The following is a 15,939-nucleotide window of genomic DNA, read 5'->3' as shown; positions in this document are numbered from 1 at the left end:
CAGGCATCTACGAGATCTTCTCGGGGAACAAGAACTTTGTGTTTGGTCGCCAACCGGACCCTATCGAGGGAACCAACGTGGTAAGCTCTCGCACCTGCCACCATTGGGAGGCATTCGATTTCATGGACGGTGAAGTCTGGTGCACAGACAATGAAGTCTCATTCACGTACAGAGAAGCTCCATTCACAGAAGTTGCATTCACAGACAAGGAAGTCTTATTCACATACAACGAGGTTCCATTCACCGACAGCGAAGTTGCATTCACAGGCAATGAGGTCTCAATCACATGCAGTGATGTCACGGGCAATGAAATCTGAGCCATAGCCAATGAAGTCTAAGTAACAGACAATGAAGTCTCACTCAGTCATTTAAGTTACATTCACAGACAATGAAGTATCATTTGCAGACAATAAGGTCTTAGTCATAGGTAGTGAAATCTTACTGACAATGAAGTCTCACTCATTATATATTCACAGTAACAAAGTCTCATTCATTATACATGAATGATACTGCGTAGCTTGTCTCATTCACAGGCGTTGAAGTCTCATCCAATGTATGTAAACAAGGCTGTATAGGGTTGTCTCATTTACAGACAGTGAAGTCTCCTTTGCCAATCGTGAATCAGACCAAAGAGGTGGTCTCATTCTCGGATGGGTTTGAAAGGCTAGTGCAGTTGAACCTGAAGCCCGTGAAGGCTCTCGTCACATCAGGTGGTCTGAGTCGTTTTGTTCTCTTTCCACCCCGCCTTCCCGCACGGCCGGGCAGTCGGTGTTTGTGATGCCGTCTTCGAGCGCCCGCTGTGCCCAGCTGCCTCGCGCGGTGGATAAGCTCCCCTTCTACGTGGCTCTCAAAAAGCTCAGGGACCACCTGAGAGGGCGGCTACCCCTTCTACACCCGTCGGAGGTGACCTTCCCCGACGTCAAGCTCAAGGTAATGCCTTCCACTGAATCGCTGTTTTGCTCCTATGCTACCATGCAGCACACATGAAAGGACGCTGATTTCACAAAAGTTTTGTTTATGCCTTTGTGCGAAACATTAGGATATGGTGTCGCGACACTAGCCAAAACTTTTGTTTGCTGCAGAGTCACATAGACTAAAACCCATAGACGGGAGAACAAGGGACGACACGAGACTTCCACATTGTGTCGTCCTTCGTTTTTCCTAGACTCTGGGCTTAGTCGATTATGTTCAACCATCACCAGAACGTTTGTGCCCTAACTTTCTCTGCTGACATATTTGCCGGCAGAACATACAAAATCTAGGGACCGCTTGGAAATGGGACCACTTTTACAAGATGTACTCTTGGCATGGGCATGAGGTAGCATATAAAAAAATTTCCTGAGCGGACAGATTATCGCCGCAGTCCCTTTCAGGAAACTGCGGTAAACAGATGTGGTGATCCGGGAAAACCTAACGACCAATAGGAAGCAACTCTCGTTCAGCGATGTAGTGTTTTCACAGACTTTCATGGCTGGGGAGAACTACCATACTCACTCAAAAATAGGCCAGCGTATTTTTGTTTTGTTGTTCAAAACCATTGTCTAAAATGGGAAATTTATAATCATAATAAAATAATGTCAACCTTTAAGGCTGAGCAGAATTTACGAGCCCATTGTGCGAACACAGATGGTCCTCCACATCAGCCGCTGCTCCCTGCGTACCAGTGCACAGCAGTGAAGTTCGACGTACGCTGGTGAAGCTCAATTTGCAAGCATTTCAAGCGCGCCGTGTGCTGTGCGCAGTTACCAATTTTTAACTCCATGCAAAATCTAACCATAGTTGCCAAGAGTTTAAGCAACGCAGGGCACGGTGAGTCCAGGGAACCTCATTATTGCCCTGCAGCCAATCAGAGTGCTGCATCAGACAACAAGAAAGAAGCAGGAGGCGTGAACGTAATATATCACGCCCTATCTCTACTAAGCCCTCGGTGACCATTGGGAGCATGCGACACTAAAAGGGGGCACGCCAATCTGCCTTGGCAGCCACACAAACGGCGGCTCCGACGCAAACGAATGTTTGAAAACCTGTTCATATTCAGGTTTTTCACAAACGTTTCCACGTTCGTGGACAGGAAAACCTGTTTGTGTTCTCGCGTTGTTCGACCCGCCGGAATTGCTCGGAGTTTGAATTCGGTCGTGTCCTTTGCGACCGTAAGCAGCAACGACTGCAACGCGTCGCCGTGTCTTTCGTTTATCTGCGCCAGAAGGTGCCCCTACGAAGCGTGTGGTTATTTGACGGTCTGGAAAATCGTTACGGGACGACATTCACCAGCCCCGGTAAATCATGAAATCTATGTGAGAAGTGTCTTTCGCTCCTCTTATTATTGGACAGCTCTTCGCTCGCCGGCACGGGTCGAGTAAATTCGCTGGGATTGAGACGATCGCTGCTGTTTCCGCCGATGCATGGAGGGGATGCATTCTCAGTTTTCGGGACTCGCGTAAAAAAAAAAAAAAAAGTTGTTGCCGAGTGTGGCTTCGAACATTTTGTACAGCGCTGTACCCAGACAAGCCAACATTCACTACAAACTAAGATCGGCTGCTACATGCAACGTCTATGCGAAGTGCCTCTTCTAGAAGCCGTGCCATGACGCCACTGTCTCGTCGCACGCCTCCAAGAGTCGATCCACGGCAATCCAACATGACGGAAGCACTCTCGCGCGAGTCTCAGAAAGAAATGGCAAGATAAACGGGCGATTCCGAAATCGTACCTTACGGGCCTAGTCCAAGGTTATGTCTATATCCAGGCAACAATGATGAGAAGCACAGTTTCAGAGGCAAAGATGCAAAAAAGGGGAGAGCGAAGCAATGGATGGAGGGCGGCCGCTGCCAGACACGTCGCGTCGCCAACGTCGGGTGGTTGTTTCTTGGACGGAAACACCGAAAAAGCAAATGCAACGAACTGGGCACTTATTCCTAGGGAGTTCAACGGAGCTGGTGGTCGTGAATGCGACAGCGGGAAAAACATATAAAGCGACCATGTATGAGTGAAATTCAATTGTAAATGCATGTTGCGTGTAAAGGACTCCTAACATGTTGTGCATCACTGTATTGTTTCTGTATGTACTCTGTATGCTTTCTTTAGAGTTGTGTTTCAATGTCTTGTAATTTTGGATTTACATTACGTCATAGTGTTGTGCAAATACTCGAATTTTCGAATAGTAGTTTCGAATAATATGCTATTCGGTATTCACTTCAAGATGGACTGCGATATTCATAGTTTTTGATCGCAGCGGGTTATCGCGGTTAAGTGCACTTCTCACCGAGCACCCGTGCACTGCAGGTAAGCATTACTCATGGAGCTGGGGGTGTGGGAGAAGGGGGTTTCGTGGGTATTGCTTCCCTGCATAGCACAGGTGCTGGGTGAGAAGCACACTCAACGGGGCTAGCCTTCCGCAGTTATGCAAGAGCATATGTTAGGCAGCGATTCTTGACAACCGACATTCATCCTTCATGCTTTTTTCTATTTTTTATTTAAAATAGAAGTAAAAATATCTGCATATAGCAAGCAGATTTATAATTCCTCTCGATTAGGATAGTTGCAACAAATCTGTTGTTTACCTGCCACAGTTCATGTACGAGTAGTTATAATAAAATAGCCTGAGCTTAGAAGTGGACAAATAGAAGGTTGGGAACAACCTTCACGGGTTCAGCTGAATTTTCGTTCAAGCATGGTGCACGGTAGTGAGAGTTTTTAAGAAACTATTCGATATTCAATTAGAAAATATTCAGCCAAAACGATTATGTGCTTTAAATTAGCTTTGAGCTCAGAATCTACTATTCGCACAGTCTTTATGTAATCAAACTAGTATGGCTTCTTGTTGGTCTATTTTTGTTCTGTATGTGTGTATGTGATGGTACCCTGTTATTGTCTTTGCTAGAAGGATGTGAATTTGGTAAGTCATAAACAAACAACAACAATTTTTTAAGAACAAATGTTTAAAAAGAAAAGAGTTGAAAGAAAACGAGAAAAAAAATAGTAGCTTGCATATTGTGGTTGGCATATATGTAATTCCATCCCCTCCTTCGCTCTTTAGTTTCCAACGTGTACGTTAAGTGAGAACAGCGATTTGTAGGAAGTCACCGGAAACTAAGGCCGAGAAAAATACAGTATGCTTTTTTCTCCGATGCCTTGTATTTCACACTGTCGATCCGAGGTTGCAAGGCTTCTGGCATGCTGTTCAGCTGTCGATACTCCGTTTTACGCACGGTGTAGAACGCTTTTTGAAATGAAAATGATGCGTGCACAAGCTCGTGTGTCATGATGTAGCATCCCGATGGCACAAAAACGCTCGTGCAAGCATATTTTGAACCAAGTATTCTTACTACTTGCAACAATTTGTCATGTCCGTTTTTTTTTTGTTTTTTTTTTCTGGCATTTATCGTTTTTAGAGGGTGCCGATAAATGACGGAATGTCCCAGGTATTGGCTGTATCTTCGGGAAAAAATCCGCCAGCTTTAATTTCGTCGACGTCCCGTGTCGCTTCGTGTGTCGTCGCATTTTGTCGTGTCCGTCGTTTTGGAGTGGCTGTGTCGGTGTGTGCAGGCTGGTTCTCGCATTTGCGTTTGACTGCCATGGACTGCACTGCTGGTGACCACGTACGACGAGAGAAGACGCTGGTGCAATCCATCGGGTAGTACCGGAACGCTTTCAGTCTGCGTATATTTTACGCCTCATTCTTTTATTGTGGGCTTAAAATAGTACCGGCTCTGTTATAGGTTACCATTTCTCGTAGACGGTGCTTAGCTTTGATCTCTCAAACACCGCAAAAACCTTCGGTCTAGTCGTATGCAGGTCGGGGGATCGGTGGTTGAGCGTGTCGACGCACCGCAGCTTGTAGCTTGTGGAGCGAAGGCTGCAGAACCTGCAGGGATCCTGGTTTCAATCCCCGCCCCTTCCCGATTCGATCTAGATGAGCATCGTAGGAGCGTGCGTTCGTGCGTCACTACTGTGTGACGCACTACTGTGTGACGACGTGCATCACTACTGTGTGACGCACGTCATAAGGCCCTTGGAACGGCGGTGGGGCCGCAGCAGCGAAATTTCTCGCCTACGGCTGAGACACCAGGCGCCCATTAGGGCCGTATAACTCCCGGCTGTCTAAACAAACACACAACGCACTTCATTGCCGTATTTTCGGACTTGCACCGGGTGCCTCGTCCGCACTAAACAGTTTTTCTACGCAGCTCACCTAGACAAAAATACCGCTTAATTAGATCGCAAAGAAAGCTTTGATCGGACGTAAATCATAATTATACATGCTTTCATTCACAGAATCTTTCGCGTCTCGTCATAATGAACGTTCTAGAAAAACCAAATTCTCGCATAGTCTGCACCGCATAAAATTCAATTGTTTAAGCATTTATAATGTGCGGGCTATAGTCCAGAAAATATGGCACACATATCGCGGAACTGTTCCAGGGCTGCCCAACGGATGGCACAGGTGTGTAATCGCTTGTGACCCTGTGAGCGGTCGCAAGCGATTGCAATGCAGTCGATGGCACTCAAATGCAGATGTGCGAGCCAGCCTCATGCGTGTGCATGTCTGTGTGTGTCTCTCCGAACCCGACATGTTTTCCCTCGCACTTGCCCCCACGTTGACCCGAACTTGGCTTGGAACTAGACCTTCAAACTGGACCCACAGGTGGAAGCCAAGGAGGAGCCGTGCGACGACGACGACGCCGCCACCAACGAGTCGGACCCCTTCTCCGGCGAGGCCACGGACGACGGCAGCTCCAGCTATGACAACGGCCCCCTGGGGGGACAGGGGCAGGGGGGCACCGCCTTCCCCGTGCAGGCAAGTTCTTTCGACAGAGTCGTTTCGACTGAGTCAGTTAAGCCTGAGTGCAGAGAGGTAAGCTTAAGCGAAGAGGTAAGCCTAAGCGAAGAGCTATGCCCCAGAGAACTAGGAATCATTCAAATGGTGACTCGTCTCCCTTTAGTGAATTCGTTTTTGTAGAAACACGATTCACCGAATTTGGCTGCTCACTCTACTGTTCCGCCTCGGCCGATGGCTAAGCCGTTGGCGGAGGCGGAACGTTTGAACGGACGAGGGGGAGTGGTTGAGCGGCCAGCGTATTCAGAAAATCTTGTGGAGTAGGGCCAGTCCTGGCACTCTCAATTAATTTGCACTCAGGTTTGTTTATAGAAAAATGAAAGACATTTACAAATCTCTGTAATGCGAAATTAGAGCGCAGCTCTTGAGGTATATTGATTTTGTGATATACCATACTGAACAAATTTAAGAAATAAATATATATATATATATATGCTCAGATATAGATCACTCTCCTCACATACTGGTTCTGCACCCTCCTTCTCTTCCGTGTCCTCTTCCTCCTCCTCCATGTCCTCCCCTCCTCCTCTTCCATACTTAATTTAGCGGTAAAACGGTTGTCACATGACCTCAACATTAATTCAGTTTCTCCGCCAAATTTAGCAAGCAAACTGTGCCGTCCCACAATGCAACACGCGCAATTACTCGGACAGCGACGTTCACGCCGCTCAATACGGAAACGGGCACCTAAGAGCTGCGCTCTGAAATTTAGACAGTTGACGTAAACAGACAATAATGACACTGACGCGGCATCAACGTTTATTGGATCAGAGTGCGAGAGCCAGATGCAACTTCCTATAGGCGCACTTTTGCGACTGCTGCCAGCGTGGCCCTTCCTCCTCCTTGTTCGTGGTCCTAACATTTAGATTTTTTCCTCTCCTCCGTGTTTTTGGTTCTCGAGTGTGTACGTAACGAATTCCTCTTACAGGTGAAGGAGGAACCGGGAACCCAGCCAATGACTGGCAGCTACCAGCCGCAACTCCCGGAGCCGCCGGCCCCGAAGAAACGGGGCCGAAAGAAAAAAAGTGACACCGTCAACCCACCCGTCGACTACGCCGGTCAGCAACTCACACCCCACCAGCAGCAACAGCAGCAGCAACATCAACAACAGCAACAACATCAACAACAGCAACATCATCAGCTACACCAGCAGCATCAACTACGTCAGCAACTACAGCAACAGCACCAGCAACAAATGGACTACCACAACGCTGCGGCGGGGGAAGGCTACTTCCAGCAGCAGGCAGGGCTTTACCAGCGGTTGGCTCCGCCCCCTTACTACCAGGAGGGCTATGCCCCGCCCCCTGCCTATGGGGGACAGCCCCATTGGCCACAGCAGCAGCAGCAGCAGAGGGCAGTAGAATACGGACAGAGCAATCGAGAGCTGGAGGCGGGGCCGGCAGGCGGGATGTGCGGGGTGGGCGGGCCACAGCAGCCGAGCCCGCCCCCTCCAGTGCCGGGCTCCAATTGGGCGTACCCGTCGACGTACGAGCCCGGGGAGGACCTCTGCAGGGCCACGGACTTCCCGTCGTGGCTCAAACAGGAGCCCCTGGACTCGTGCGAGAGCGGCAACGGCGGCGGCTACTGCTGAGGTGAGCACGCAGCTTTCCTCGTTTGCACTGCGTTTCACCGAAGTGCGCATTTTAGAAATGCGGTGTCGTGGCTTACTGCCGGTGTTCTAATGTCTGTGTTCAGTTGCAACTATGAACGGCAAAAAGGAAGGCTCTTCTTCGAAGGGAGGTTCCCAAAGGGAAGTTGTTGCTACACCGCTCTTCACAAACACTTTGCCTTTCTGACATCTGTTGGCGCCCTAGAACTAACATCAGTCTATGGGCACACTTGGAGTTATTGCAATGTTGTTTGCTGTGGGTGGAAACACTCCTTCAGCTCATACGTTGCAGCAGGCTATTAGCCAGCTGGAGATTGCTGCAGAATAGCGATTGATTTTTCTCATTGAAAAGTGTGACGCTGTAATACACCCGTGATGTGCGACTTCGCACAGATTGCGTGCGAGTTTTGTTTAACAGACGATAGCAGTGCCCGACATCCTGGCAGCTAATGATCAAGAACTCATAAAAGAGAATGAAAAGCATGCAAGTCTCATACACATGCTACGAATAGAGATCCCCACCAATCCCAGACTCATTGTAAGACACCTATGTGCTTTCCCGCCACCTTAATATACTCTCTCCCTCGTGGCACTTGCAACGAATTTCCGCAAGCTCGTTCGTCTCATCCCCCTGGTCGTGACTCACGTTTCGCCGTCGTCTTCTATTTTCAGGGGCCGCAACTCGAGGAACGCCCAAAAAGCGGGACCGATCCACAGTGCCCGTTCTTGGAGCTGGCAGCCTACCCCTTTTTTTGTTTTGCTGCCTTCCCCGTGTGCTGCCCCACGAGACTCGAGAAGGAGTGCCAGACGTTGTGCTAGTCCGTGACGTGGGACACAAAAGCATCCACCGCCGACAACTGCCGGTACGACAAACTCTTTACCATCCCGAAGAAGATGGCCTGGTCGCACAAGCGCTCCGCTCAAGGGCACAATGCGGATTCTCAGCGATGTGGTGGTGTCGTGGCGGTGAAACGCTCTCTCCTGTTTGCCGCGGGTGTCGAGCTTGGTCTCGCAGTGTTCCAAAGGTCGGTCGCAAATTCTGGTGGCTGGCCCGGCAGAAACATTTCTCAGAAAATGCTATTGCATTGAGACCGCTGCATTGCAATGCAAGTAGCGAGGTCTCCGCCGTCGATTAGAGGAATGGAATCGCATCGACACCCCTGTGTCGTGACACAAAGAGCGAAATCTCCGCTGTCAAACAGCGGAGATATTTTTTTTTAAGCGTTATCATTTTTAAAGTTGTTTACATTCGTAGCATGACCTGCGCGATTCAAGGAGGAAATAATCGATGAGAAGGAAACCAATTTGCGGCTATTCTAAAAGTCATCTCCGGCAGCTCTAGGTCGCACGAGAGCTTGCACGATACGAATACGCAGCCGGGCAGGAAGCTTTTGAGACGCGGACAAACGTTTTAAGAGATGTTTATTTTGGACCACAGCTCGCTTCCTTTTGTTTACGTCTTTGAGCGGTGCTTATGTCCGACTCGATCGCTGTTATGTCTGTGCAAACCCACGCTCGTGCTTCGGACGATGATCGCCGCGAGATGCTTTATGGGGAGGCCCGTTAGCTCCCCGTCTGTACATAGCTGTCCCATATTACGAAGCGTGCATGATCTCCCTTTTCCCTTTCCAGCGCTCCCTCAGCCGGTTGTGTGCTGATGTATGGACTCGAAGCTTGACAAATCCGATAATCTGCGACGTTCCACTCCATTACGATCACCGGCTTCTTTTCCCGTGCCCTTTATCTCGAATCAAATCTTTTTGTTGCTTGCCGCTCCGTTCGAAAGACTTGTTCCAAATTCGTGTTGGGCATGTTGGCCTGTAAGAACTTCAGACGACGAGCCAAGCAGGGAAAATGTATGTGGTTGAGGTGCATTTAACGTCAACGTCTCGACGCTGAACGTCCGCACGTGCCGCTGGAGCCACAAGATGTGCGAGGATAATCTTCCCAAACTCTCATCAACGGTCTCGTGGCCGTCGACTGACCGCTAGTATGGGTTACCGTCAATGACCACGAGTTTTTACGGGAAACTCTTTTTAAGAAGCTTTTCTCGCGTGTGTTTTACGAGGTGCCGACTGCTTTTGTGCTGTGGTTACCACGCGATCGCCATTTTGAACTGTCTTTCATCGATTCCCTGGCAGTCCACACAAATCCGTTTCTCACCATGGCATTGGATGCGTCGAAAAGAGGACACCGTGGAAGTGTGCGCAGGCAATCCGCTTGGCGGCAAAAGAGGCCGAGGCGTGCGTGCGGCTGCCGTTCTTGATAATCATTCGCGCCGGCTTGGGTTTGAACTTGAGTCACAGCACGTTGGCCGGGCCCATTTGCCAATCTTAGCATTTTTGGGACCCCCGTGTTATTACCGGGCTCGGAAAGTTCTCGCCTTTCGGGTTGGTGGATCCCCGACGTTCCGACGCTCCGACGCGGCCCTTTGACGTCTGGCTGGTCTGCAATTACTTTTAGTTGGAACGTGCGAGTTTGGAAAGAAGGCGAAGACAATGCGGAGCACGCTTCGCCAATGTCTCGGTGGCTGGAAAAGTGGCAGTATTGTTTACCGGGTGCTCTCGCCTGTTGAGGTATTGTTACTTTCTGGCTTTTCATATTGAGAGAGTAGCGCAGAAAGGGCTAGATAAATAGCTAGATAAAGGTGCCCTCTTTCCGGCAGCAACTTTTCTTCGAAGCAATGCTTGCATTTGTGAAATTCTCATTCGTAGGATGCGAGTTTTGGAATTTAATGCAACTGTGGATCCTTTCATTGCGTGTCCGGCAACGTCGGCGCGGCAGCTGTCGCTAACCGTTCCGCCTCAGTTACACGAAGCAGTAGACGAATTCGGAAACGCCCATTAAGCGCCGACCGAGACATTGTAAAGAGTGGTGTTAAAGCCGAGTCATCTCGTCGAAGCCGAGGAAATTGGTGACCAAATCTGCTCTATTTTCAGACTGTCCTAAACTGGGTGCTTCGATATTCTCATGAGAAAACGCTGCAAGTTGGAGGGCCGCGTGCTTTCGGGAAGGTCTCTTTCTTTCTCGTTATTTATCTACAGAAGTTGGAGGAAGTCTGCTGCTTCCCCCGTTGTTGTTCGGTTTCTCCGCGCACAAGTGAGAAGGATGAGTCAGTATTACGGCAAAGTGTACGAGGTCTTTCCAATTACGAGTGCAATATGTCTTTGACAGTGTTGTGAGACGCCGCTGTTTTCGGGTGTGTGGGGACGTTTCTTTTCATTCCCGACGCGAGGCCAGTAAATGTACAAATGCACCAAGTGACGAGGGAATGGCACTTGTCACAGTTTTCGAGAGCATGTTTCGACAACTGCCCGTCTGCTTGCAACGTGAGCAGGTCGGCGCTCATAGGTGTCGTTGCATGGTGGACGACAACACGCAAACCTAAAAAAAACAAATGTTTTTTTGTTTTTTTTGTGTTCTTTTTAAGTTTAGTGAACTTTTAACAGTGCCCTCTGTACGCAAACCAGAGCGCCTATCGAGTTTGGTCCACAAGATGTTAAACTGCACAGTACCTGGTTTCTAAGTCGAAGAAATTCCGAAGCTGCCCAACCTTACTCCCCACGTTTTGCCACGCTTACTCGTCTCTTCGTTGGTTATTCTATTCCATTCTCGCCCTACGATGGATTGCGGAAAACGCTACGAGCCATTGAAGCCAACCCAAGTCACGCATGCTTTGTGTGACCCTCGGGGCGCATAGTCACGTGATATAATTGCAGTGCAGGGTTGGCCGGAGTGGGTAGTTGCGTCTGCTGCTGTCCGTCGTAAGGTGAAACCGACCATAGCTGCATGCAGTAAGTGAATCGCAACATGGTTGATTTCTGGCCCAAGCCAGAATGAGGGAAGAACGAAATCTTATGGAAAATGTGGCGTCGATTTTACCACGCTGGAGTGGTTACCAAGTGAGCGGCCGCCAAATGAAATTTTGAGTGAAGCCGTACAAAAGAGAGGTTGTTGGTCTCTGCCTCGAGCAGCCATTTCGAATCCATGGACAGGTTCGAGTTCAGGTGCGATACCACGTCCCGTCTAACCGACCCAAAACGGAAGTTGCGGGCAATGCGGAAGTTGCGGTGCCACGTCGACCGCATCAGAAGTGTCCGGTTTCCCGCGACCCTGTGTTTTTAGTTTCGTCTGAGTCCGAGATAGAGAACATAAGCAAACAAGTGCCAAGCGGAAAAAAAATCTTTACTATGAATCGGGGTGGAGATTGAGGGAGACGATTCACTGGGCCCGTCAAAGCCCACACACCTTTGCTCACTCGTGGTTCAGTGTCGGTCGGGTGACCGCTACCTTTCGAAACCTTCTTTTCCGATGCTCGCACGTTCAGTGTGGTTCCTCGTACGTGCAATCTCTATTGTTCAACTTTAATAGCCCCTGGACAGAACACAACGCTGCTGACAGTGCAATGCCGAGGCACAAGAGACATACGCTAACTGTACTCCCAGTTCGTCGGATTATTTTTAGTGATAGCCATTATTTTCTAGGTTTTGTAGCAGATGCCGCTGCGTGTTAACTGGAGCAGGAAAATTTCTTCTCTAAATTTGGTGGGGAATCACGGTGGCTTGACATTGTGACATAACAGTGTCACGTGACGTCACAATTTCCCTCCTAAATATGGCATTGAAAGTTCCTCGCCAGATTTACCACGTAAATTTTTCCGCTAAATTTCCTGGGAATTCTGTGTGACATGACGTTGCGGTACCATGGGATGTCGCAGTGCCACATGATGTCTTGTCGTCACGCGAACACCGTTTGCTACATTTAGGGGGACATTAGTTTGCCAAATTCACACACGCAGTGCAACTCTGTACAGCAGTGTGCAGTGTCTCCGCTGCCACTACAGTTCGTTGGCAGGACATAGCAAGGAACCAAGAATATTTTTAACGTCTCTCGAGTCTGAAGATTGTAATGCACATTTCTGTTTGCTAGCGTGTAGGAGGAACCGATTGGTCACGTTTACTGAGACACGGTACGTCCCACACGGAGGGAAGAGTTTGTAGAGGTTGCGGTTACCGTGGCACCGTGCTTGAACCCACTGTACTTACACACAGAGTATGTTGTCCTAGGTTTAGGAGCATCAGCTCTTGCCCCCCACCCCAGATGGTGTTTGTTATCTCGCCGCCAGCAATACATCGTGCCCGGCGTTTGTAAACGGTTGTGAGCAATGTTCAGCTCAGTGCAAACAGAAATGAGTGAACTCTGATTCTTCTGGTTTTTGTCTTCTTTTTATTTTTGTCGCCATTTTTTTTTTGCGGGCTTGTCAAAATGTTTTTGCTTGCTTTCGTTACTGACATGGTGAGAATAGCAGGGAGGAGCTTTTGGTTGTCCTACCTGCTCCAGCAGGAGCTGCTACCTTTGACGACGCATCGGCGTTTCATGCACGCACGGTAGGCGTAGAGCGCCTGCTGGAGGCCGGACATTCGAAAGACACGCCCCGCTGTTCTCGCTCTGTCAACGTCTACATCTATCTTTTGGCCACGAGAGATTGTGAAGAAGAGAAGTTTCCTGGTCGCAGACAGGGTTGTAGGGTTGTAAAACTTGCTTTCCTAAATCAGTATGCAGAGAGCAAGTCGTCCGTTTCTTGCGCAGAAGTTGCGGCGACGTCAGAACGACGCCGAGCTCCAATTGGCTTTGATTGAAAGGGTAGTAGGTGAACCTCAATGCTAGGTGCCTTGAGATCCACCCACTTTTTTTCAGTTGGCCAATAAGAGCTCGGCATTTCGACATACAACCCCTGTGCAAGAAGCAGACGAAACTGGCGTTCCATATTGCAACTATTTGTACGCTTGGTTTTCATACTTGCCACTTTTGGCCGAGATAAAGAATACGAGGAGAGGCGTCTTTGAGCGGCAGTTGCGGAGGAATTATTTCGGTATGTTTTTTTGGCGCTCGAGCTCTCGGCGACTCTGTTCTCCTGTGCATTCCGTTGCTTCTGTGGACAAACCAAACGACGCCAAAGAAATGCTATTGTGCTAATGCGCCGGGTAGTCCTAATTGATCGTGGAAGTAAGGCTCTTCAGTAACAGATGTTAGTGTCAAAACGAAACGGGCAATCAACGCCATGTGACGATTTCAGGCTTGTGCTTTCGAAGATCTTTTGGCGTTTCTCAAGCTGAACCTTTAATTGGGGAAGCATTGTGTAATCGTGCTTGGCATTGTTCGATTGAGTTGACGCGACTGCCGTCTTATTTTAACGACCGTTCTTTGTATTGCCGCTTGTTCTTCTGGTTCTGCAGAAATATTTTATGGTTACTGACCGGCGTGCACAGTTCAAATGTGAACTATTTGTCATGTTTTGTGTTGCATTTTTTTTTTTGCTTTGATGCCAATCTCAACATGGTTGTTTCTAGAAAAGGAACACATCATTTTGTATTGCCATTACTCGTGCAACCCCGCCACAAAAAGGCAAAGTCACTGGTTTGATTGGTCGGCGCGAGTTTATCCGTTTTCATTGCATGTTCATAAGTGCAGTCGTGATCGATGTATTGGGAGGTGCAAGTCTTTGTGACGGAACTGTTGACTTCAGCCTGTCGAAAGCGTTTTTACAAGTTTTGGCTGCCACAGTGTCTCGACATTGGGAGTGTTTGGTCGACGGTTGTTGATGTCCGACCTGCTACTCTGGTGGCTACTTTTTTTTTTTTCCAACAGTCTGTGTGCGTGTGGGAGTGTGTGCGTCTTTTAATGTTTTCATCTTGGAACGATGCCATGTAAATAGTACAAGCAATCTCGAAATGGGAAGTTCCAGATTTGTTTAGTGTCTAATTATGTTTCTTTGGGAGGAGCACTGTCCGCCGACAAATATGAAAGGGCGGACCTTCTGTCCTGAAACGTGTACATAACTTCTGCCATTGACGACAGTTTCGTTCTTCCTTACCTTTTTGAATTGTTACTGCCATCATTATTTTGAGAGAAAGTTTTATGAGCTTACGGTAATATATATAATATATATATATATATATATATAATATACGGTATATGCGAAAAAAACAAAAAAAAACATGCTCACACACAGACACAACACACACACACAGCTGACATGTGTGCATAGTGTAACATCTTTACCCCTCTATCTAATGTCACACCCAAAAAACTTTTTGGATGAGCGATAAAAAAAAAAAAAAAAACTGTGTGACTTTTTGTATGAGGCAGATGAGCGGGAATGTGTGTATAAAATTTTCGGTTGAATCAGAGGAACCTTGTAGAGATTTTTTGATCCTGACCGCTCTTTGCACCCTTGTGTATACACAGCTCCGAAGATCGGTCCCCCCCTTGCCTTTTTTTTTTCTGTATGGGAGTCACTGAATAAAAGAAACAGCTATTTTAAGCTTTTTTTTTTTTAAAGGAATAACTTGTCTGTGGCACTCGTCTGCTTGCGTCTTCCACTTGCAATATCAGTGAGCGTCGATTTTGTGTCTAATGCGCCTGTAAAAAAAGGCGTGAAAGCGGACACAGTTGAAGAACACAACCCATCACAAGTACAAAAAAAGGTCAGTGCAGCTAAGACTCGTTACTTCTTGAAGTAATTTTTTGAAAATTTTATTATGTAGTAGTTACAGCAGTAATCTGACTGCTTTTGGAAGGACTAGAATGACCTGTTACCCCTATCATTTCTAGTGGCACCCTTCGTTCGTGCCATTTTCTAACCAAAACATTCTCAAACCATATCTCGACAGGAGATTTGGTTCAGGAAAACTGGTGCATTCAGAAAAGTAGTTCATAATTCTGTGATTCCAATCAAAGTGGCTCTCTTGAGCTAAAAATAAATGTCAATATTGGACAGTACTAAAGACCCGTTTTCAAACGAGCAAAATACTGTCGTTTTACATAACCTGAGGTAATCGGAGAAGCCGCGGTAACTTTAGCAAACGGAACGCTGGAGAGGAGGCGACCTCCTCTCCAGCGTTTGCTCAGCTAAAGTGGGAAGAGGAGGGAGGAGCTGCTTGAGCATCTGCTCGCGCGCATTCCCGTGCCTGAACTTCCTGAACCAACGGTGTCTGGGGAAAAAAATTAAAAAAAAGAGAACATATACTTTTTCTCTCTCTCATTTAAACATTGAGGGGCCGGTTTTATGGGCGATCTTACAATAAAATGCAAAAACTGCAAGTAGTTTTTTTTTTTTTTTACTTTTTTTTGCATTGCGGGAAAGCGCACTCGATTTAGAGGCCTTTGATGTTCCTTTTTTAAACGCCTGAACATGAGCGAATGTCTCCGTTAAATAAAGGCTAGAACAAAATAACTTGAACGGAGGTATGACAGTAGAAGCCCGTACCCGAAGAACCCGAAGTGCCTGCAAACACCCAGAGCGAGAAAAACAGGAACCCTCCTTCATTTTTAGACAACATGCTTCGGAATTATTACAAAATAAATGGGTTTATTCACTCCATTTTGCAAAGCGATTTACGGAGAAAGTACAACCACCGAAGAAACACGCGCAAAAACGACACAAATGCCGAAACCTGTAGCAGTTGTAGCGCCATCTTGTGGGCTCGATTAACAC

The 15,939-nt window shown here is 47.8% G+C and overlaps 1 protein-coding gene across 1 annotated transcript in view; it reads left to right on the top strand.

Annotated features, from left to right (window-relative positions):
* The window catches only part of LOC8034938 (G/T mismatch-specific thymine DNA glycosylase), an 81,122-nt gene extending 68,011 nt beyond the window's left edge, over nucleotides 1-13,111 (top strand). Inside the window, exons 9-13 of the mRNA XM_029968748.4 lie at nucleotides 4-80; nucleotides 766-930; nucleotides 5,642-5,794; nucleotides 6,762-7,425; nucleotides 8,115-13,111. Coding sequence (XP_029824608.2) covers nucleotides 4-80; nucleotides 766-930; nucleotides 5,642-5,794; nucleotides 6,762-7,424 — 1,058 coding nt within the window. The 3' untranslated portion in view covers nucleotide 7,425; nucleotides 8,115-13,111. The remainder of the gene's footprint in view (nucleotides 1-3; nucleotides 81-765; nucleotides 931-5,641; nucleotides 5,795-6,761; nucleotides 7,426-8,114) is intronic.
* Nucleotides 13,112-15,939: the final 2,828 nt, after the last annotated feature.

The sequence above is a fragment of the Ixodes scapularis genome, unplaced genomic scaffold, assembly GCF_016920785.2.
Source record: "Ixodes scapularis isolate PalLabHiFi unplaced genomic scaffold, ASM1692078v2 PGA_scaffold8__174_contigs__length_109621045, whole genome shotgun sequence".
Classification (NCBI taxonomy): domain Eukaryota; kingdom Metazoa; phylum Arthropoda; class Arachnida; order Ixodida; family Ixodidae; genus Ixodes; species Ixodes scapularis.
Note: the sequence above shows the minus strand (reverse complement) of the source record. Positions and strands in the feature narration are given on the sequence as shown.